Source organism: Xenopus laevis, chromosome 1S (assembly GCF_017654675.1).
Source record: "Xenopus laevis strain J_2021 chromosome 1S, Xenopus_laevis_v10.1, whole genome shotgun sequence".
NCBI classification, from domain to species: Eukaryota; Metazoa; Chordata; class Amphibia; order Anura; family Pipidae; genus Xenopus; species Xenopus laevis.
Genome location: NC_054372.1, coordinates 119,431 through 138,059, shown reverse-complemented (window position 1 = coordinate 138,059; position 18,629 = coordinate 119,431). Strand labels below are relative to the sequence as shown.

Genomic DNA, 18,629 nt, shown 5'->3' with positions numbered 1-18,629 from the left:
CAGTGCCACAAATATGGGGGTCAGTGTTGGATCTGGGAACATTGTTCTCTCTGGAGCCACTGGACCCCCTTTATCTATGTGGGCGGGTTACACTCACAGGAGTGGGGGCTACACTCGCAGGAAAGTCGTAAAATATGAAGATGTTTAGTATCTGCAATTTCCTTACCAAACCCCTTCGAGTATCATCACTTGTACCCCCCCTGGGGTATTTCTTCTTGCCCCTTCAATTGCAGCACCTTGTGTGTTAACCCTTTCACTGCCAGACCATTCTTAAACATTTTCATGTTTCACCTTACGGCCCTTTCCTGGGGGGGGGGGGGGGGGGGGGGTACTTTTAATATATATATATATATATATATATATATATATATATATATATATATATATATATATATATATGCTAGAAGTGTGGTGCAATCCTATTCTGTAACAAGATAGCAGCTTGAGTGTCTCACAAATGAAAACAATTGTGTTTCCCATAATACAAACACAGAAACATAATGTATTTCTCTAGTTGGGCCTCCCGTGGGTTATGTTTCCGTTCCCCTCTGGAGACAGGACAGATTAGACTCCTGACCTCTCCCTCCAGATATATTGGTTGGCTCCAGCTCTCCTCCTTGGAGGTGAAGGACAGAAATCGGAATTTTCTCTCCTTGTTTTTTAGTTTTTAGCTCTTACCCTTGCTAATAATAATACAGAGCTGTCTCCCGACAGAATAGCCGTCCCCTCGTTGCTGGTGGAATGAGCTGAAAGGACTATGAGATAAAGAGGGCCAAGCATGCAGAGCTGCCTATATGCCCCGGGTACACATAAACATTATGGCTTTTTTCCAGGAAATAAGATTAGAATGGAGTCGGGCATGCAGACAAGATGATCTAGAGTGTAAGGTATGCATTGCTGCCTATATACCCTACATGCATGCAGACAAGATGATCTAGAGTGTAAGGTATGCATTGCTGCCTATATACCCTAAATGCAGGCAGACAAGATGATCTACAAGGGTGAATGGCTGGGGACAGTGTAAGGTATGCAGAGCTGCCTATATACCCCAACTAGCATTCAGGGCAATATACAATTGGGTGATTATGGGCATGGAGGCAGATTCGGGGAGATTAGTTGCCAGGCAATAAATCGCCTCTTCTTCGTGGCAACTAATCTCCCCGATCTGCCTTCCCCCGGCTAAAATGTAAATCGCCTGGGGGCAGGCACACGGAGCGCTTTGTTTTCCAAAGTTTCCTCGTGAGGCAATTACGAGCAACTTCGGAAAACAAAGCGTTCCCATATGCCTGCCCCCAGGCGATTTACATTTTAGCCGGGGGAAGGCAGATCGGGGAGATTAGTCACCACAAAGAAGAGATTTGTTGCCTGGCGACTAAACTCCCTGAATCTGCCTGTGTGGCCAGACCCTTCTGCCAACGGAACTGCTGTTCAACGGGTACAAAGTCATGATTACCCACAAGAAGGAGGCAGTAGGGCTGCAGTTCAATAGTCTTCCCCTTACAGGAGAGCCAGTACAAACAGACACGAGGATATACTACATTATAGAGGCAGAACAGCCACAGGGACTGTCACGGGAGGTACCATGAATAAATACACTCCAGCCGGTACAATTACAGTGATGATAGAAACTGTCACATGATGCTGCAACCACAGTACTACTAAGTACTATATATTTATATACTAAGTACAAACTATTAACATAAATAATCCCTGGTACATGTCACATAGACCATACGCTTCCTTTACCTCCTTCATATCAGCTGTTAGAAATTAGGCACCAAATGACCGACGTGGCGCAACAAGAGCAACTCCTGCCATTGCTCTACACTACGACTGCAATCCATCCTGAGTCCTGGTGCAACTGGATAGACACATCAATGAATCCTTTCTGATTTGGGACTGCCTACCCTGCACTAGTACAACTATGGAGAGGTCAGACTCTCTTGAATTAAAATCTGACATTCAATTAGCAAAATCTGCTAGAAAGTCCACAAGAAAATTGGACAAAATATTGATGCAAGCACACCTTAAGGAAGTCAGAAAAGCTCTATAGACCTAATGAGGCCCCAATATTGTCTCCTCAATGGAAACTTCCCCAGAGTTACATTCCAGAACTGATGACCAAGACAATATGGTCACACCTCATGAAACCACTTCCCTGCCCTGAGCTGCACCTGGTGTGTTTACCCCATCTCCAACAGGGCAAAATTCTACTACAAATCAAACACCATAAATAGGGGACTTTGTCGTGTGGACAAAAAATACCTTCCAACCCCTGGCATTACAACCTGGGAAGCCTTCTCAGAATTATCTGATCCAGATGCAGAGCCACCTTCTGACACAAAATTCAGGATTCTGAGCAACTATTATCTGAAAAACAAGAATCTGACACAGATAGCGACTCAGACAATGAGATATCCAAAAAACTACTTAAAAATATGTTAAATACACTAGAAAACCCAGGATCATCCCATTAAAGAACATTTACACAAGCAGCAGCCATCTTGTGTCCAGTGGCAGCGGGATTAGCCAGGTATTTGGCCAATGAAATCACGAAACAACCACCATTCTTTGTTCGCAGCTGATATAGACATTAAACACCGCTCTGTTGTTTCTAGCAGATTTCACCTTGTAAATGATCGACTTATCAGCAAAGTCTACAGCCAATGTGAAGTGGCTAGGCAGGATCACTGGTCAGGAGATACTGGGTCAAAGAACCGCCTATTAAATCTCAAATATTCCTGTGATTCATTGTTTGGACCCAACTTAAAGCAAATCATTACAGAGGATACCGGAGGTAAGAGAAGCTTCTTGGGGCACTCAGATCCACTTATTAGATTCTCTAATAGAAGAAACTGGTCCTCACACAACAGAAGTTTTCCCTCCTTTCGGTCAACTCTGACCAGGGGACCAAGCGTACCAGACCTCAATGGAAACAGAAGAACAGGTAACCAAGGAAGCCGGCACCCTCCAAATCTAGTTCAGCAAAACTGCCCTACAATAAAAAAAGTGGGGGGCCGATTTTCCAAGTTCCTTCCCAACTGGTAAACTCATGTCTCGGACGACAGATTCTTCACAATGGATATAAAATTCCCTTCACTGCCCCCCCAAAACGATTCATACCACCGATAGTGGCCCCACACTGGGAAAAGGCACTACAACAAGCAGTCCAATCTGTGCTGTGAGCAGGAGTCAATACTTCACTACCAGAACAACAAAGGTTCACATGTTTCTACTCCAACTTGTTTCTTGTTGCAAAAAAGGAGGGCGTCTTCAGACCGGTACTAAACCTAAAACCAATAAAGGAACAGTTCAGTGTGAAAATAAAAACTGGATTAATAGATAGCCTGTCCAAAATAAAAAATGTTTCTGAAATAGTTAGCCAGTAATCTATAAAGCCTGGAGTGACTGGATGTCTAACAGAACACGACTTCTTGCTTTTCAGCTCACTTACCACCCTATTATGGGTCAGCTTTGGAACGTCCCCACACATCTGCACTGAGGGCCACCCAGAGAAAAGGGGATTTTGGACTTACTGGAAAATTCTTTTCTCGTAGGCCCAAACTATCAATGCACTAATGCAATAAGTCCCACCCAGGCTGATTCAGTGTGGGTGGAAGGATATAGGTCTCCTATCTTCTCTACCTTTCCTACTGTGGTCTCTTGACCTTCTTTCTTCCTTTCAATCTACGTCACCTTATAGTAACATAGTAAGTTAGGCTGAAAAAACATCCATCAAGTTCAACCTTTTTTTTACTATATATAACCTGTCTAACTGCCAGTTGATCCAGAGGAAGGCAAAAACACCCTTTTGATTGAAGTCTCTCCAATTTGCCTCAGAGGGGGAACAATTCCTTCCTGACTCCAAAATGGGACCAGTCCCTGGATCAACTTGTACTATGAGCCTTCTCCCATATCCCTGTATTCCCTCACTTGCTAAACACCATCCAACCCCTTCTTATACCTATCTAATGTATCAGCCTGTACCCCTGATTCACTTCCCAGCTCTCCCTGTAACACCCCTTTCCCTCCTCTAATCTCATTGGCTCCCTCCTGTCTGCTGGGAGGAGCTACTAGTGAATAAAGCATCCAACCCTTCCTTGTACCTATCTAATGTATCAGCCTGTACCACTGATTCACTTCCCAGCTCTCCCTGTAACACCCCTTTCCCTCCTCTAATCTCATTGGCTCCCTCCTGTCTGCTGGGAGGAGCTACTGGTGAATAAAGCATCCGACCCTTCCTTGTACCTATCTAATGTATCAGCCTGTACCCCTGATTCACTTCCCAGCTCTCCCTGTAACACCCCTTTCCCTCCTCTAATCTCATTGGCTCCCTCCTGTCTGCTGGGAGGAGCTACTGGTGAATAAAGCATCCGACCCTTCCTTGTACCTATCTAATGTATCAGCCTGTACCCCTGATTCACTTCCCAGCTCTCCCTGTAACACCCCTTTCCCTCCCCTAATCTCATTGGCTCCCTCCTGTCTGCTGGGAGGAGCTACTGGTGAATAAAGTATCCGACCCTTCCTTGTACCTATCTAATGTATCAGCCTGTACCCCTGATTCACTTCCCAGCTCTCCCTGTAACACCCCTTTCCCTCCTCTAATCTCATTGGCTCCCTCCTGTCTGCTGGGAGGAGCTACTGGTGAATAAAGCATCCGACCCTTCCTTGTACCTATCTAATGTATCAGCCTGTACCCCTGATTCACTCTCCAGCTCTCCCTGTAACACCACTTTCCCTCCTCTAATCTCATTGGCTCCCTCCTGTCTGCTGGGAGGAGCTACTGGTGAATAAAGCATCCGACCCTTCCTTGTACCTATCTAATGTATCAGCCTGTACCCCTGATTCACTTCCCAGCTCTCCCTGTAACGCCCCTTTCCCTCCTCTAATCTCATTGGCTCCCTCCTGTCTGCTGGGAGGAGCTACTGGTGAATAAAGCATCCGACCCTTCCTTATACCTATCTAATGTATCAGCCTGTACCCCTGATTCACTCTCCAGCTCTCCCTGTAACACCACTTTCCCTCCTCTAATCTCATTGGCTCCCTCCTGTCTGCTGGGAGGAGCTACTGGTGAATAAAGCATCCGACCCTTCCTTGTACCTATCTAATGTATCAGCCTGTACCCCTGATTCACTTCCCAGCTCTCCCTGTAACACCCCTTTCCCTCCTCTAATCTCATTGGCTCCCTCCTGTCTGCTGGGAGGAGCTACTGGTGAATAAAGCATCCGACCCTTCCTTGTACCTATCTAATGTATCAGCCTGTACCCCTGATTCACTTCCCAGCTCTCCCTGTAACACCCCTTTCCCTCTTCTAAACTGTAGGGCATATTCTAGATGGGGCCTTACCAGTGCTCTATACAGTGGGACCCCCTCCTCCCGTGACTCTCTGCCCCATTTAATACAAGTCAAGACCTTATTTGCCCTTGATGCTGCTGACTGGCATTGCTTGCTACAGACAAGTTTATTATCTACAAGGACTCCAAGCTCCGTCTCCATTATGGATTTGCCTAGTGCAGTCCCATTAAGGGTATAAGTGGATATTGTTACATCCCAGGTGCAGGACTTTACATTTATCAACATTGAATCTCATTTGCCACTTAGCTGCCCAGTTTGCCAGTTAGTCAAGATCCTGTTGCAAGTGCCACATCCTGGATGGAATTAATTGGGCTGATAGTTTTGTCTCATCTGCAAACACTGATACATTACTTACAATCCCCTCCCCTAAGTCATTAATGAACAAGTTAAATAAAAGTGGCCCCAATACTGAGCCCTGAGGGACCCCACTAAGAACCTTACTCCAAGTAGAGAATGTCCCATTAACAACCACCCTCTGTACCCGATCCTGTAGCCAGTTTCCTATCCATGTGCAAACGACTTCATTAAGTCCAACAACCATTTCTGTTGTGTTTTTAGCAGAAAACATAATGCTCCAAGTAAGCAGATGCTAGTGCACACAGGGAATTTTCACCGAAATGTAACCTTTAATAAATTGACGTTTTGAGAAAGGTCCCAGTTGAGGATGGAAACGTTAATTTAATAAAGGTTACATTTTGGAGGAAATTCCCTGTGTGCAGCAGCATCTGCTTATTTGTATTCTGAAAATTTTGGGAGCACCAGGGTATGTGATTTCTCAGCAAGTGTGTGCAGTAGACTTGGAATGTGTATATATATAATTTATAGATTATTAATTATATAGATACGTGTATATTAATTGATATAACATTAAGGTGACTATTACCCAGGGGTTCAATGACTTGCACATTTGCTATAAGTTCTGGCTCATTAGAGATCACTAGATCCACAATAGCAGTTTTTCTGGTTGGCTCCTCAACAACCTGTGCCATAAAATTGTCATGTAACAGTTTATAAACTTGTTCCCATTAACTGATCTGGCAGTATCGGTAACCGGCTGGGGGAAAGGGTCTATTTAGGGTAGGGCGTAGGTTTTTTTTTAACTTTAGGGTTTAGTTCTCCTTTAAAAGTTCCCACAGTTCTATTCAGTTATGTTGGAGTCTCTTCCAGAAGAACAAAGTATAAGTGCAGTGGTGAGTGCTTCTCCACTTGTAATGATGGGGTACAGGGGTGGATCTGGGGGTACAGGGGTGGATCTGGGGGTACAGGGGTGGATCTGGGGGTGCAGGGATGGATCTGGGGGTACAGGGTGGATCTGGGGTACAGGGTGGATCTGGGGGTGCAGGGATGGATCTGGGGTACAGGGTGGATCTGGGGGTGCAGGGATGGATCTGGGGGTACAGGGGTGGATCTGGGGGCACAGAGGTGGATATATGGGTACAGGGTGGATCTGGGCGTCCAGGGATGGATCTGGGGTTCAGGGGTGGATCTGGGGGTACAGAGGTGGATCTGGGGTACAAGGTGGATCTGAGGGTACAGGGGTAGATCTGGGGTACAAGGTGGATCTGGGGGTGCAGGGGTGGATCTGGGGGTACAGGAGTGGATCTGGGGGTACAGGGGTAGATTTGGGGGCAGATGTGAGGAATACAATGAATAGTGAAAGACAGAGGCGGATGTGGGGAGCACGGGAGGAGTTTGGGGTACAATAGGAGCACATGTTGGGGTGGCTGATAGATCTAGCGAGGTACAGCGGAAGAGTTGGTGGCGCGGCGTGATGACGTCAGGGAAGTGCGAGACGCTGGAGCAGTGACGCATCAGAGCGCGCGGCGGGACAAGATGGCGGCCTCCCTGGTCCGGTTGGGCTGCAGGTGTCGGGTCTCAGGAATAAGAATAACGGGGACAGTTTGGGGGTGTCCGGCTCCAGACAGAGCGAGTGGGCTCAGGGGGGTGGATGTGGGGCGGCAGGACTGGCCGGGGGGCAGAAGCGCTTGGGCAGCAGGGACGTTACTGGGGGCCGGGCTGGGGCTGTGGCTCTGGGGAGAAGCTGGGGGGCGGCTGAGAGCGGCAAAGCCGGATATAGAGGAGCCCCCCGGTACCCGCGCCCGGAACTACTTTAACTTCATCGCGGATGTGGCGGAGAAAACTGCCCCCGCTGTGGTGAATATCGAGATCCTGGACACGTGAGTGTGGGCGGAGCTTCCTGTCATCATCGCTTTTACTGTTAGTCATTGTCCTCTCACCGACCCCCAGTCCTTGTCTTGTCCTCTCACCGACCCCAATCCTTGTCTTGTCCTCTCACCGACCCCCAGTCCTTGTCTTGTTCTCTCACCGACCCCCAGTCCTTGTCTTGTTCTCTCACCGACCCCCACTCCTTGTCTTGTTCTCTCTCCGACCCCCATTGTCTCTCCCCATTTATATGTCACTGACCCCCCCATTTATGTCACTGACCCCCCCATTATATATGTCACTGACCCCCCCATTATATATCTCACTGACCCCCCCATTATATATGTCACTGACCCCCCCATTATATATGTCACTGACCCCCCCATTATATATGTCACTGACCCCCCCATTATATATGTCACTGACCCCCCCATTATATATGTCACTGACCCCCCCATTATATATGTCACTGACCCCCCATTATATATGTCACTGACCCCCCATTATATATGTCACTGACCCCCCAATTTATGTCACTGACCCCCCAATTTATGTCACTGACCCCCCATTATATATATCACTGACCCCCCAATTTATATGTCACTGACCCCCCATTTATATGTCACTGACCCCCCCATTTATGTCACTGACCCCCCCATTTATATGTCACTGACCCCCCCATTATATATGTCACTGACCCCCCATTATATATGTCACTGACCCCCCATTATATATGTCACTGACCCCCCATTATATATGTCACTGACCCCCCATTATATATATCACTGACCCCCCAATTTATATGTCACTGACCCCCCATTTATATGTCACTGACCCCCCATTTATATGTCACTGACCCCCCCATTTATATGTCACTGACCCCCCCATTTATATGTCACTGACCCCCCATTATATATGTCACTGACCCCCCATTTATATGTCACTGACCACCATTATATATGTCACTGACCCCCCATTATATATGTCACTGACCCCCCCATTATATATGTCACTGACCCCCCCATTATATATGTCACTGACCCCCCATTATATATGTCACTGACCCCCCAATTTATGTCACTGACCCCCCATTTATATGTCACTGACCCCCCCATTATATATGTCACTGACCCCCCATTATATATGTCACTGACCCCCCAATTTATGTCACTGACCCCCCATTATATATATCACTGACCCCCCAATTTATATGTCACTGACCCCCCATTTATATGTCACTGACCCCCCATTTATATGTCACTGACCCCCCCATTTATATGTCACTGACCCCCCCCATTTATATGTCACTGACCCCCCCATTATATATGTCACTGACCCCCCATTATATATGTCACTGACCCCCCATTTATATGTCACTGACCACCATTATATATGTCACTGACCCCCCATTATATATGTCACTGACCCCCCCCATTATATATGTCACTGACCCCCCCATTATATATGTCACTGACCCCCCCATTATATATGTCACTGACCCCCCCATTATATATGTCACTGACCCCCCATTATATATGTCACTGACCCCCCATTATATATGTCACTGACCCCCCAATTTATATGTCACTGACCCCCCATTATATATGTCACTGACCCCCCAATTTATATGTCACTGACCCCCCATTTATATGTCACTGACCCCCCCATTTATGTCACTGACCCCCCATTATATATGTCACTGACCCCCCATTTATATGTCACTGACCCCCATTATATATGTCACTGACCCCCCATTATATATGTCACTGACCCCCCCATTTATGTCACTGACCCCCCATTATATATGTCACTGACCCCCCATTTATATGTCACTGACCCCCATTATATATGTCACTGACCCCCCATTATATATGTCACTGACCCCCCATTTATATGTCACTGACCCCCATTATATATGTGGCGGCAGGTTAGTGGCCTCGTTATTAATTCCCTGTCCATGTCACAGACACTTATTCTCCCGGCGGGAGGTGGCCGTATCCAGTGGCTCGGGGTTCCTGGTGTCCCCAGATGGACTGATTGTGACCAATGCCCACGTCGTGGCCAACAGGAGTCGGGTGAGAGTCAAACTGGCCAATGGGGAGACTTACGAGGCGACTGTGAGGGACGTGGATCCGGCCAGTGACATTGCCACCATTAAGATCAATGCCAAGGTACTGAGCTGTGGCCCCTGTGCTCCAGGACATATTGGGGGGTCCCTGCAGTAAGTTCACCTCTTATGCTTTTCCCAGGTCCCACTGCCCACCCTGCGTTTGGGCCGCTCATCTGAGATCCGACAGGGGGAGTTTGTGGTGGCCATGGGCAGCCCCTTCTCCCTTCAGAACACCATCACGTCGGGCATTGTGAGCTCCGTGCAGAGAGGGGGCCATGAGCTTGGATTGGCCAACAGAGACATGGAGTATATCCAGACTGACGCGGCCATCGATGTGAGACTCTGATTGGCTGGGGGTCTGTATGGGCGTGTCTTTACTGAGAGTAACTGCTTCCTTTATTCTCTTCCAGTTTGGGAACTCAGGGGGCCCCCTTGTGAATCTGGTGAGTTCCATCTGCCCGTGACTGGGGTGAAACTGTCATGCTGATTGGGCAAATGATAGGCACAGTGCTGATCTTTTGGGTGCAGGAGGCACGGGCCAACGACTGGAGGGCTGATATCAGTTTTGGGGCATAGACTGGGCAGGTCCAGGCTTGGCTAGTGTGTTGGTATCAGTTGTGGGTCAGTAGAGTGTGGCAGTGGCCAGTACCAGGAATACCAGTAATACCAGTGGTACCAGTAGCTCATGTGTTTCCTGCCTCTCAGGATGGGGAAGTTATTGGAATTAACACCATGAAGGTCACGCCTGGGATCTCTTTTGCCATCCCATCGGACAGAGTGCGGGAATTCCTTCAGCATGGAGAGAGGAAGAGGAGCCAAGGTGAGTGTGAGCTTAGGGTACAACTGGAGCCACAAGGGAGGGGGCACACATGAGATTGGTGGGAGAAACCAGAACCCCAACTGACTCGCCAAACTATCCAACCAAACAGACTATTTTATCAGCCCACTATGTAGATGTATCCTGGGAATCGCCCCAGGGGCAAATTTGAAGGTGAACAATCACAGGGCAGTTTCAAATTAGAAGTGATCCATCACAGAGGTTTGTCTTAAGCCAGGAACTACCCCTCCACCCACTGTCCTTACTCCCTATTCAGCGCAGGGGTTGAACTCGCCTTCCCTCATTCAGCACAAGGTTGGGACGCTCAGCGCAGGGGTGGGGCGTTCAGCGCAGGGGTGGGACGTTCAGCGCAGGGGTGGGACGTTCAGCGCAGGGGTGGGACGTTCAGCGCAGGGGTGGGACGTTCAGCGCAGGGGTGGGACGCTCAGCGCAGGGGTGGGACGCTCAGCGCAGGGGTGGGACGCTCAGGGCAGGGGTGGGACGCTCAGGGCAGGGGTGGGACGCTCAGGGCAGGGGTGGGACGTTCAGCGCAGGGGTGGGACGTTCAGCGCAGGGGTCGGACTCGTCTTTCCTCGTTCAGCGCAGGGGCGGGACTTGGCCTTTCCCCGTTCAGCGCAGGGGCGGGACTTGGCCTTTCCTCGTTCAGCGCAGGGGCGGGACTCGCCTTTCCTCGTTCAGCGCAGGGGCGGGACTCGCCTTTCCTCGTTCAGCGCAGGGGCGGGACTCGCCTTTCCTCGTTCAGCGCAGGGGCGGGACTCGCCTTTCCTCGTTCAGCGCAGGGGCGGGACTCGCCTATCCTCGTTCAGCGCAGGGGCGGGACTCGCCTATCCTCGTTCAGCGTAGTGGCGGGACTCGCCTTTCCTCATTCAGCGCAGGGGTGGCACTCGCCTTCCCTCTACAAAAAAGATTAGGACCGCTTCAACTCACGACCACTTAGCTGCTCCTCTGTAGTGCCGGGTGCTCAGTCCGCAGTGTCCCCACTGCCATCAGTAAATATACGAACAGGAGGACGGCACTCCGGTAAAAAACAGGTTTTTATTGTTGAGTACTGCAAAGATCCATAGGCCTATGTATCTTTGCAGTACTCAACAATAAAAACCTGTTTTTTACCGGAGTGCCGTCCTCCTGTTCGTATACTCGCCTTCCCTTGTTCAGCGCAGGGGTGGCACTCGCCTTCCCTCGTTCAGCGCAGGGGTGACACTCGCCTTCCCTCGTTCAATGTCCTGCATGCGCTGTTTGCGTGGGTAGGTGTTTGTGACTTGCCCTCTAGGGGAGGGGTGAATTAATGATCACAGTTTGTGGTGTCAGCAGGTGCTGGGTAGGGTGGGTTGCCAAGCGCAGGGGTTTCTGTGGCTTTGATTGGCTGCTTTTCCAGTTCTATCTGATTGGTCCCTTACACTATCTGCTTCTTCCAGGATCCTGGTTGGGCTCTTCGGAGGTGAAGCGGCGTTACATTGGGGTGATGATGCTGACCCTGACCCCCAAGTAAGTGTCACATTTTTAACATCCCTGGGGCACTTTTTCTTGTCTGCCTCTTGTCCCAGCAGCAAGTCAAGCCTCTCTATAAACCCATTCCCAACTGAAGAACATGTTGTGCCACCTACTGTGGGGTGAGTTAAGGAAGTCGGTTGCAGAACAGAAGTGCCCCCTGTGGGGCCAGGTTTCACGGGCCACTCAGTAATGTAAATCCCAGCAGTGCCCCCTCAGTTACTCAGTAACAGAAATCCCAGAAGCCCCCACTCACTGACTTGTAAAGTAAATCCAGAGTAGGGGGTACTGTCATTTATATAGAAGTTTTACTTTCCCTTCAGAAGGGGTCGCGGATTGGTTAGTGAGTGGGAGGTTTGGGGGCACTTATAGTAAGTGTTGGGGGCTGCTGATCCTTGGGGGGCTGCTGAAACTGATGCTTTATCTCTGCAGGATTCTGGCTGAGCTCAAGTTCCGAGATCCCAGTTTTCCAGATGTTTCCCATGGAGTTTTGATCCACAAAGTCATTGTCGGTTCTCCTGCCCACAAGTGAGTTTTATCTAAATATTATCTCTCCCTCTCTCCCAGCACCGGGCCTGCGGCTCCTTGTTCTGGCCAATGGGCTGTAAGATCCATTCATGCTGACGGTACCGGTACTTCTCTCCCCCAGGGCCGGGCTGAAGGCGGGAGATGTGGTTCTGGAGATAAACGCCAAACGAGCGATGACATCAGAAGATATTTATGATGCAGTTCACGCTCAGCCTAAACTCACTATGATTGTACGCCGAGGCTCTGAGACTTTGATGGTGACTGTGATCCCAGAGTGCACCGAGTGAGTTGCCCCCGGGGGCTGTTGTGCAGAAGTTGCCCGTGGGGGCGGTGCTGTTCTCATTTTAGGCACAAACAGAAGTTGCCATGTGGTTTTACAGCTTCTGTCTCAGGGATGTGCCTATCCTGATTCTGAACCTCAGCCTCTGTTTTGTCCCCAAGAATGTGACTGGGGGTATCAAGCTCTAAAGAGAGTGCGAAATATATAGGGGGTGGGGGGCAAAGCCAAAACACCATTACTGTTGCTGTTCCCTGGTACTGCCCATTGTTTGTGCAATGAAACTCCCAGATCCATGTGTGTGTCCTGTTACCCTCCTTCATGTTCCACCTTTCCACAGCTGCTCGAAAGAGTACAGCAATGTCTCCAGTGAAGGGGGCTCCCTGTGTAACAAAGGCAGCACTGAGGGGGAATAACCTTACTTTGCTGCTTGTAGTGTGAGTAGGAGAAGGTTCCTGGGCATTGATTGGTCTGGCAGAAGTTGCCCAATTCTCCTGGCCTATAATAAAGGTGCAGTGCAGGTAGGGGGACTGATTGGGCAGAACACTTGGGTCCTCTGCACAAATCCAACATGGCAGCCACAAAAGAAATGGAGAAACAAAAAAATACTTTACATTTCAGCCAATAAAGAGATTGAAAGAAACTGCAAGTGAAGTGGTGGAACTAATGAGCTGTAGGGGAGGCTGCAGATTGGGGAGAATCTATGTTTTATAGGAATTCCCAAAATCTCATTCAACTGGTGGAACCCACTATTCCTAAAGCTGACTGGGCTCACAGAACCGCTCCCCTCCTCTTTCGATTTTTTTTCTTTCTATTCTATTAATATTCTTTAGATTTTATTTTTCTATTCTTTCTATTTTATTTCTATTCTATTATTTCTATTATATTCTATTATTTGTTTTCTTTCGATTCATGTGTTCTTTCTATTCTTATATGTTTTATATTCTATTATATTCCTACTATTCTTTAGATTCTTATATACTTTCTATTCTTATGTTCTTTTTATTCTATTTTTATATTCTTTATATTCTTCTATTCCTTCTATTCATTAGATTCTTATATACTTTCTATTATTTTTTTCTATTCTTTATTTTCTTTCTATCATTTATATTCTATTTCTATTCTTCTATTTCTATTGTTTTATTCTTCTATTTCTATTCTTTCACTTTTAATATACTTTCTATTCTTATGTTCTTTCTATTCTGTCTATTTTTGTCTTCTTTTTATTCTTTCTATTTTTATATTATATTCTTTCGTTTTTTTCTATTCTTTCTTTTCTTCTATTCTTTATATTTGATTCCTTCTATTCTTATATTATTCTATTCTTTCTATTCATATATTTTTTAAAATTCTATTATATTCCTTTTATTCATTAGATTCTTATACTTTCTATTGTTCTTTCTTTTTTTCTATTCTTTAGATTGTTCTATTCTGTCTTTTCTTTCTATTATTTCTATTCTTTCTATTCTATTGTTTCTATTCTTATGTTCTTTCTATTGTTATATTTGTTTTGTTATATTCTTTATATTCTTACGTTATAATCTTATCTTTTTTTATTCTTTCTTTCTATTCTTATATTTACACTGGATTCAGCTAAAACTTCTGCCAGTGTCGCCCTGTTCTCCTGAAGCTTTAACCCTTTGCTAATAGAGATCAAAGAGATGTCGCAGAGTCATATGAGTGGGAACTGAGTGGTGGTTGGAATGTATGTGGGGGGTCCTATGCTGATATGTGTATTGAGACCCCCGGGCCTGGCATAAAACTGTGTACTTCTATTTAAGAACATACACAGCTCTTAACCCTCCAATTTCTTTGAAGCTACAGAGGTGCTGAGAATTCTGTGAAGAATCTGTCCTATGATGGCTTTTTGTGTTATGGGAAACCCACCAGGTTAGAAACACAGTTTCTTTATTAGATAAAACAAATAACTTTACAGACAGAAGAAACCCGGGAGTGCCCGTGAGCCACAACATGCACCATGGTAAACACACACATGCCCTTTCCTGCAGAACACTGACCCACCTGGGCTTCATTTGGCCTCAGCACCACACTTGATCAACTTGTAGGATTAGTCACAGTGAGCCCACGTGTGCCCCAACAGGCTTCAGTTGGCCCCTTGCTGAACCCCAAATACATACAGCAAAGCCTAGTTCTGTTAGATGTGCCACATACTCTTACATATTGCTTGTCCAATCAGCTGGCACACTCACTTCCTCAACTGAGAGTAAACTTAATTTCAGACTTGTTGGGTTTACAATCTACCTCCCCTACTCCTGGCTCAGTTACTATGGATCTACCCCAAGGTTACCAGATATAAACCAGAGGCAGTTGCACTAAAGGCTTCTATCTGGGCTGCACTAGATTAAATTAATCATTGGATCCTTGGAATTGTCCCATGATCTATTAAGTTCACACTTGTTGGGGAAATAATTTCATGTTCAGGAGTCTGTGAGTATTGGGCAGAACTGCCCAAGGCATAGGCACACTAGCATTACACTTGCTGGTTACTTTGTTCTTTCCTCTAGGTACTGCCTGTATCCCAAGCAATTCCCCTGTCCTCTGATGTGCACAGGAGATGTAATGGAGGGATAGAGTGCCAGTGAGTGTGAAGGGGCATGCTTGGTGCAGAAACAAAATGCTGTAGTTTTTGAAACACTGTTGTCACATTAAGGACTGGTTTTGCAAAGGCACCTGAGCGATCAAAGAGAAAATACCCGAACACTATGGAATGTCAGGAGGAAAAAAAAGAAAAGAACTTTTGGATGATCTATGTTGATAAAAGCAGAAAAACACAAACATTTCCACAGTAAGACGGATGGCATGTTGGGCACATGAGTTGCACCAGGTTGTCGGACAGTTTATGTTGGGGCACAAATTAGGGTGAGAAGATTTAAATGAAGGGACATGAGTTGGATTTGCAAGATCATCTCTACTCAGTGGGGTGATGTTAGGGGTGAATGAGTTATACAATGTTCTTGTTGCTTAGATATTTCTGATGACTATTACCAGGCATCAAAGTATCTGGTTGTTAAGTTCTCCCCTGTATTGCTCAAAACGCTTATTTGCTTCTTCGCTGAATGCGTCACCTGAAGAAAAAAAAACCAATGACATCAATACTTTGCAGTACAACTCACATGATCATCTAATGAAACAGGGATAAGACCTGAATGTTGTTGTGCAAGGCCTGGGGAGAGAAACCTAAATGGGATGGACACACATACAGAATAAATGTGAATAAACAAGATACACTACCTGTGTAGGGGACTGTTAAATAGTATGCTCATTTATTGTGCAGACCCCTAAAGTTTGGCCAATAAAGGGCCCTTAGTCTCTGTAGGGAGTAATGCTCTTCTTGGGTCAAAGCATGACTCTTAACTTAGCCACAAGGTGGCAGTGTGCTATAATATATAAAGGAAATCCATGTACAGGCAGCTATATCCTCTCATAGTGTCTCTAGGAGAGATAGGTTCAGGACTACTTATATGAGCAGCTTTTGGCACCAATAAGAAGTGTTAGAAGGGGTTAGACTCCCCCAGGTGGAAGGGCCCATGTTAGTGCAGGAGTTAGCAAGGGACAGCTATCTCCTGTCATAGGTCTCTCTTGGAGACATGGGTGGGCAGGAGAGGGTGCAGGGAATGCACAACAGGCTCCTCCATAGATTGGAGACTGTGGGGGCTATCTTTGGTCCAGAAACAGGGCTTTCAACCCAAGCATTGCTTCCTCCTTACCCAGATGGCAGTTGTGTATCCAGATTCGATGTCCGTCATATTTACAGTTACATTTCATTGCGTTATTGGTGAAATCACTCTCAGCCACTTCAAAGTTTGGGTTGATAACAACCTAGAATGCAAACAGTTGTCACATTTTCTCTTTAATAATTAATATGCACCTTCAAGTAGACTTTCCTATCCTAGAGACCCCCGTGTTCTACAGACTGCGAGAATGGAAATTAAGAATAGAAAGTGAGTGGAGAGAGAGGTGACTCACAGACAGTGAGGAAACAAGAAGAGGAGTGTCAGTGGATGTTAGATAACGGAAGAGGAGTGTCAGTGGGTAGGAAATAAAGGAAGAGGAGTGTCAGTGGGTGGGAGACAGAAGAAAAGGAGTGTCAGTGAGTGAGAGACAAAGGAAGAGGAGTGTCAGTGAGTGGGAGACAGAAGAAGAGGAGTGTCAGTGAGTGGGAGACAGAGGAAGATGAGTACCAGTGGGTGGGAGACAGAGGAAGAGGAGTGTTATCCATCCCCAAAGCCCCAACCCTTTTAGCACTCTTGAGCCACCCATGCCACACATCTCTGGTTCCTGCCTTACCTGTAGGATGTAGTTTCCCGGTTTTACATCTGTTATATCAATCCACTGGCAGTCAATATCATGTCGATATAAATCCCAGCATCCTACTGTGATTCCTTGCTCCCCAAAATTTGCACATTCATATCTCTTACTGACTACTGCAAGGAGACATGGAGCACAGAATCATCAGGACTTGTCATCTCATATTCTCTAAAGAAGAGTGAACTGTATGAGTTAATGGGGTGAGTGTGCCGTTGGTATGATGAGTGAGTTGAGTAGAGAGGTGAGTGTGCTGTCGGTCTGATGAGTGAGTCGGGTACAGCGTTAAGTGTAATTAATGCAGGTGTGATGTCTGTCTGAATAATGTCACTGGAAGGTGTGATGTCACTGGGTAATGGCTGAGTGATGTCATTCACAGGATCACGTGACTTACATTCCTGACACTCTGAGTCTTCCAGACAGAAGCTGGCTTTGTGCCCTTCTGCCACCTTGGTACCATTGGGCGTTAGCATATCATAGTGGGTGAAGATGTCCATGCTGTGATAATGCCTGTGGGTGGGAGCGAGAGAAACCCATGAACACTACCCTCAACTCTCTGTGTCCCATATTTCCAACCTATATGTGTCACTGTATGGCCCTGTATTGGGAGGGACAGATTCCATTCTGGTCTATATGAATCACATTGTCCCTCAAATCCCTTTTGTCTGTCACCACGTACTGGAGCAGATTGGTGTCCCACTGTTCCCAAGGCGTCCCACTGGGCCCATAAATTTGTATCAAAGCCCTGGCCCTTACCCGTGACACTCATGCCAGACCCAAGAGTGGCGACCAGCCTTAGGCCTGAAGTCTGCACGACCATTGTTGTGGATCTGGGATGAGAAGCGGAGCAGGCGTCGGTGTCCATAAGGCCAGTTGGCATGGCGGGCGGAGCTGGAGAGACAGTTCTCCTCAGCAGCACAGTACAGCATGTGTAGGGGCCGATCCTCGATGTAGGCCGTCTCCTGTACCAGCGACGAGTGCAGCACCAGGTCTGAGGCCGCTGAGGGGATAAAATATATAAATAGCTACATGTGAAATGTGTGTTCTAAAGGGGAAACATACCCTCAGCATAAACACCCACTGGAGTAAATGTCCCACTCACTCTCAGAGCAGATCACTCCAGCCGCGTGCCGGGTCCCAGTGTTCTTGCAGCTGACACTCGAATGGTGGCTACATTGTTCCAAGGACATTTCTCTTCCAGTGCAGCGAACACCACTCAAAACCATCTCTGTGGTGTTGCTGGCGTCCCAGTACCACGTTTCCTGGTTCATATGGGCACAGGTAGAACTGAGGTCAGGGAACCTTTATACAATCCCATATATTCACTCTATGGCACGCTACCCCCTGAATATCAACCCATAACCCCAAGGAGCTCCAGGAGCTCCCCATCTTCTCTTGGTGATCATTCACAAAACCAGAGTTGAGGGACTGAGCATGTGCAGTGCCAGTGGCACACAACAAGATCAGGAGATGGGGGGCTGCTGGGGGCAACTCTGAAGAAGCTGGATCAATACTATTATTGGCCTGCTTGGGCTTTCTATCCT

The 18,629-nt window shown here is 47.1% G+C and overlaps 2 protein-coding genes across 9 annotated transcripts in view; one reads left to right on the top strand and one right to left on the bottom strand.

Moving 5' to 3' along the window:
* Positions 1–7,160: 7,160 nt before the first annotated feature.
* Positions 7,161–13,402, top strand: htra2.S (HtrA serine peptidase 2 S homeolog). Its single transcript, XM_018242924.2, has 8 exons — positions 7,161–7,532; positions 9,485–9,689; positions 9,768–9,962; positions 10,039–10,071; positions 10,334–10,448; positions 11,882–11,951; positions 12,387–12,482; positions 12,604–13,402. Exons 1-8 carry the CDS (start codon positions 7,189–7,191, stop codon positions 12,767–12,769), a joined length of 1,224 nt encoding a protein of 407 aa, XP_018098413.1. The 5' UTR covers positions 7,161–7,188; the 3' UTR covers positions 12,770–13,402.
* Positions 13,403–14,650: 1,248 nt separating this feature from the next.
* Positions 14,651–18,629, bottom strand: part of loxl3.S (lysyl oxidase like 3 S homeolog) — a 28,074-nt gene continuing 24,095 nt past the window's right edge. For all 8 annotated transcript variants that reach the window (XM_041579300.1, XM_041579299.1, XM_041579303.1 and 5 more), the window contains 6 exons: positions 18,188–18,347; positions 17,842–18,085; positions 17,480–17,595; positions 17,068–17,204; positions 16,488–16,599; positions 14,651–15,845 (listed from right to left, as the gene is read on the bottom strand). In XM_041579300.1, coding sequence (XP_041435234.1) covers positions 15,772–15,845; positions 16,488–16,599; positions 17,068–17,204; positions 17,480–17,595; positions 17,842–18,085; positions 18,188–18,347 — 843 coding nt within the window. In that variant the 3' untranslated portion in view covers positions 14,651–15,771. The remainder of the gene's footprint in view (positions 15,846–16,487; positions 16,600–17,067; positions 17,205–17,479; positions 17,596–17,841; positions 18,086–18,187; positions 18,348–18,629) is intronic.

Excerpts from the sequence above, each read along its gene's own strand:
- htra2.S (XM_018242924.2), top strand. The coding sequence starts at position 7,189 with ATGGCGGCCTCCCTGGTCCGGTTGGGCTGCAGGTGTCGGGTCTCAGGA. Across the intron at positions 9,690-9,767 it reads CCATTAAGATCAATGCCAAG|GTCCCACTGCCCACCCTGCG; the intron begins GTACTGAGCTGT and ends TGCTTTTCCCAG. Across the intron at positions 10,072-10,333 it reads GGGGCCCCCTTGTGAATCTG|GATGGGGAAGTTATTGGAAT; the intron begins GTGAGTTCCATC and ends CCTGCCTCTCAG.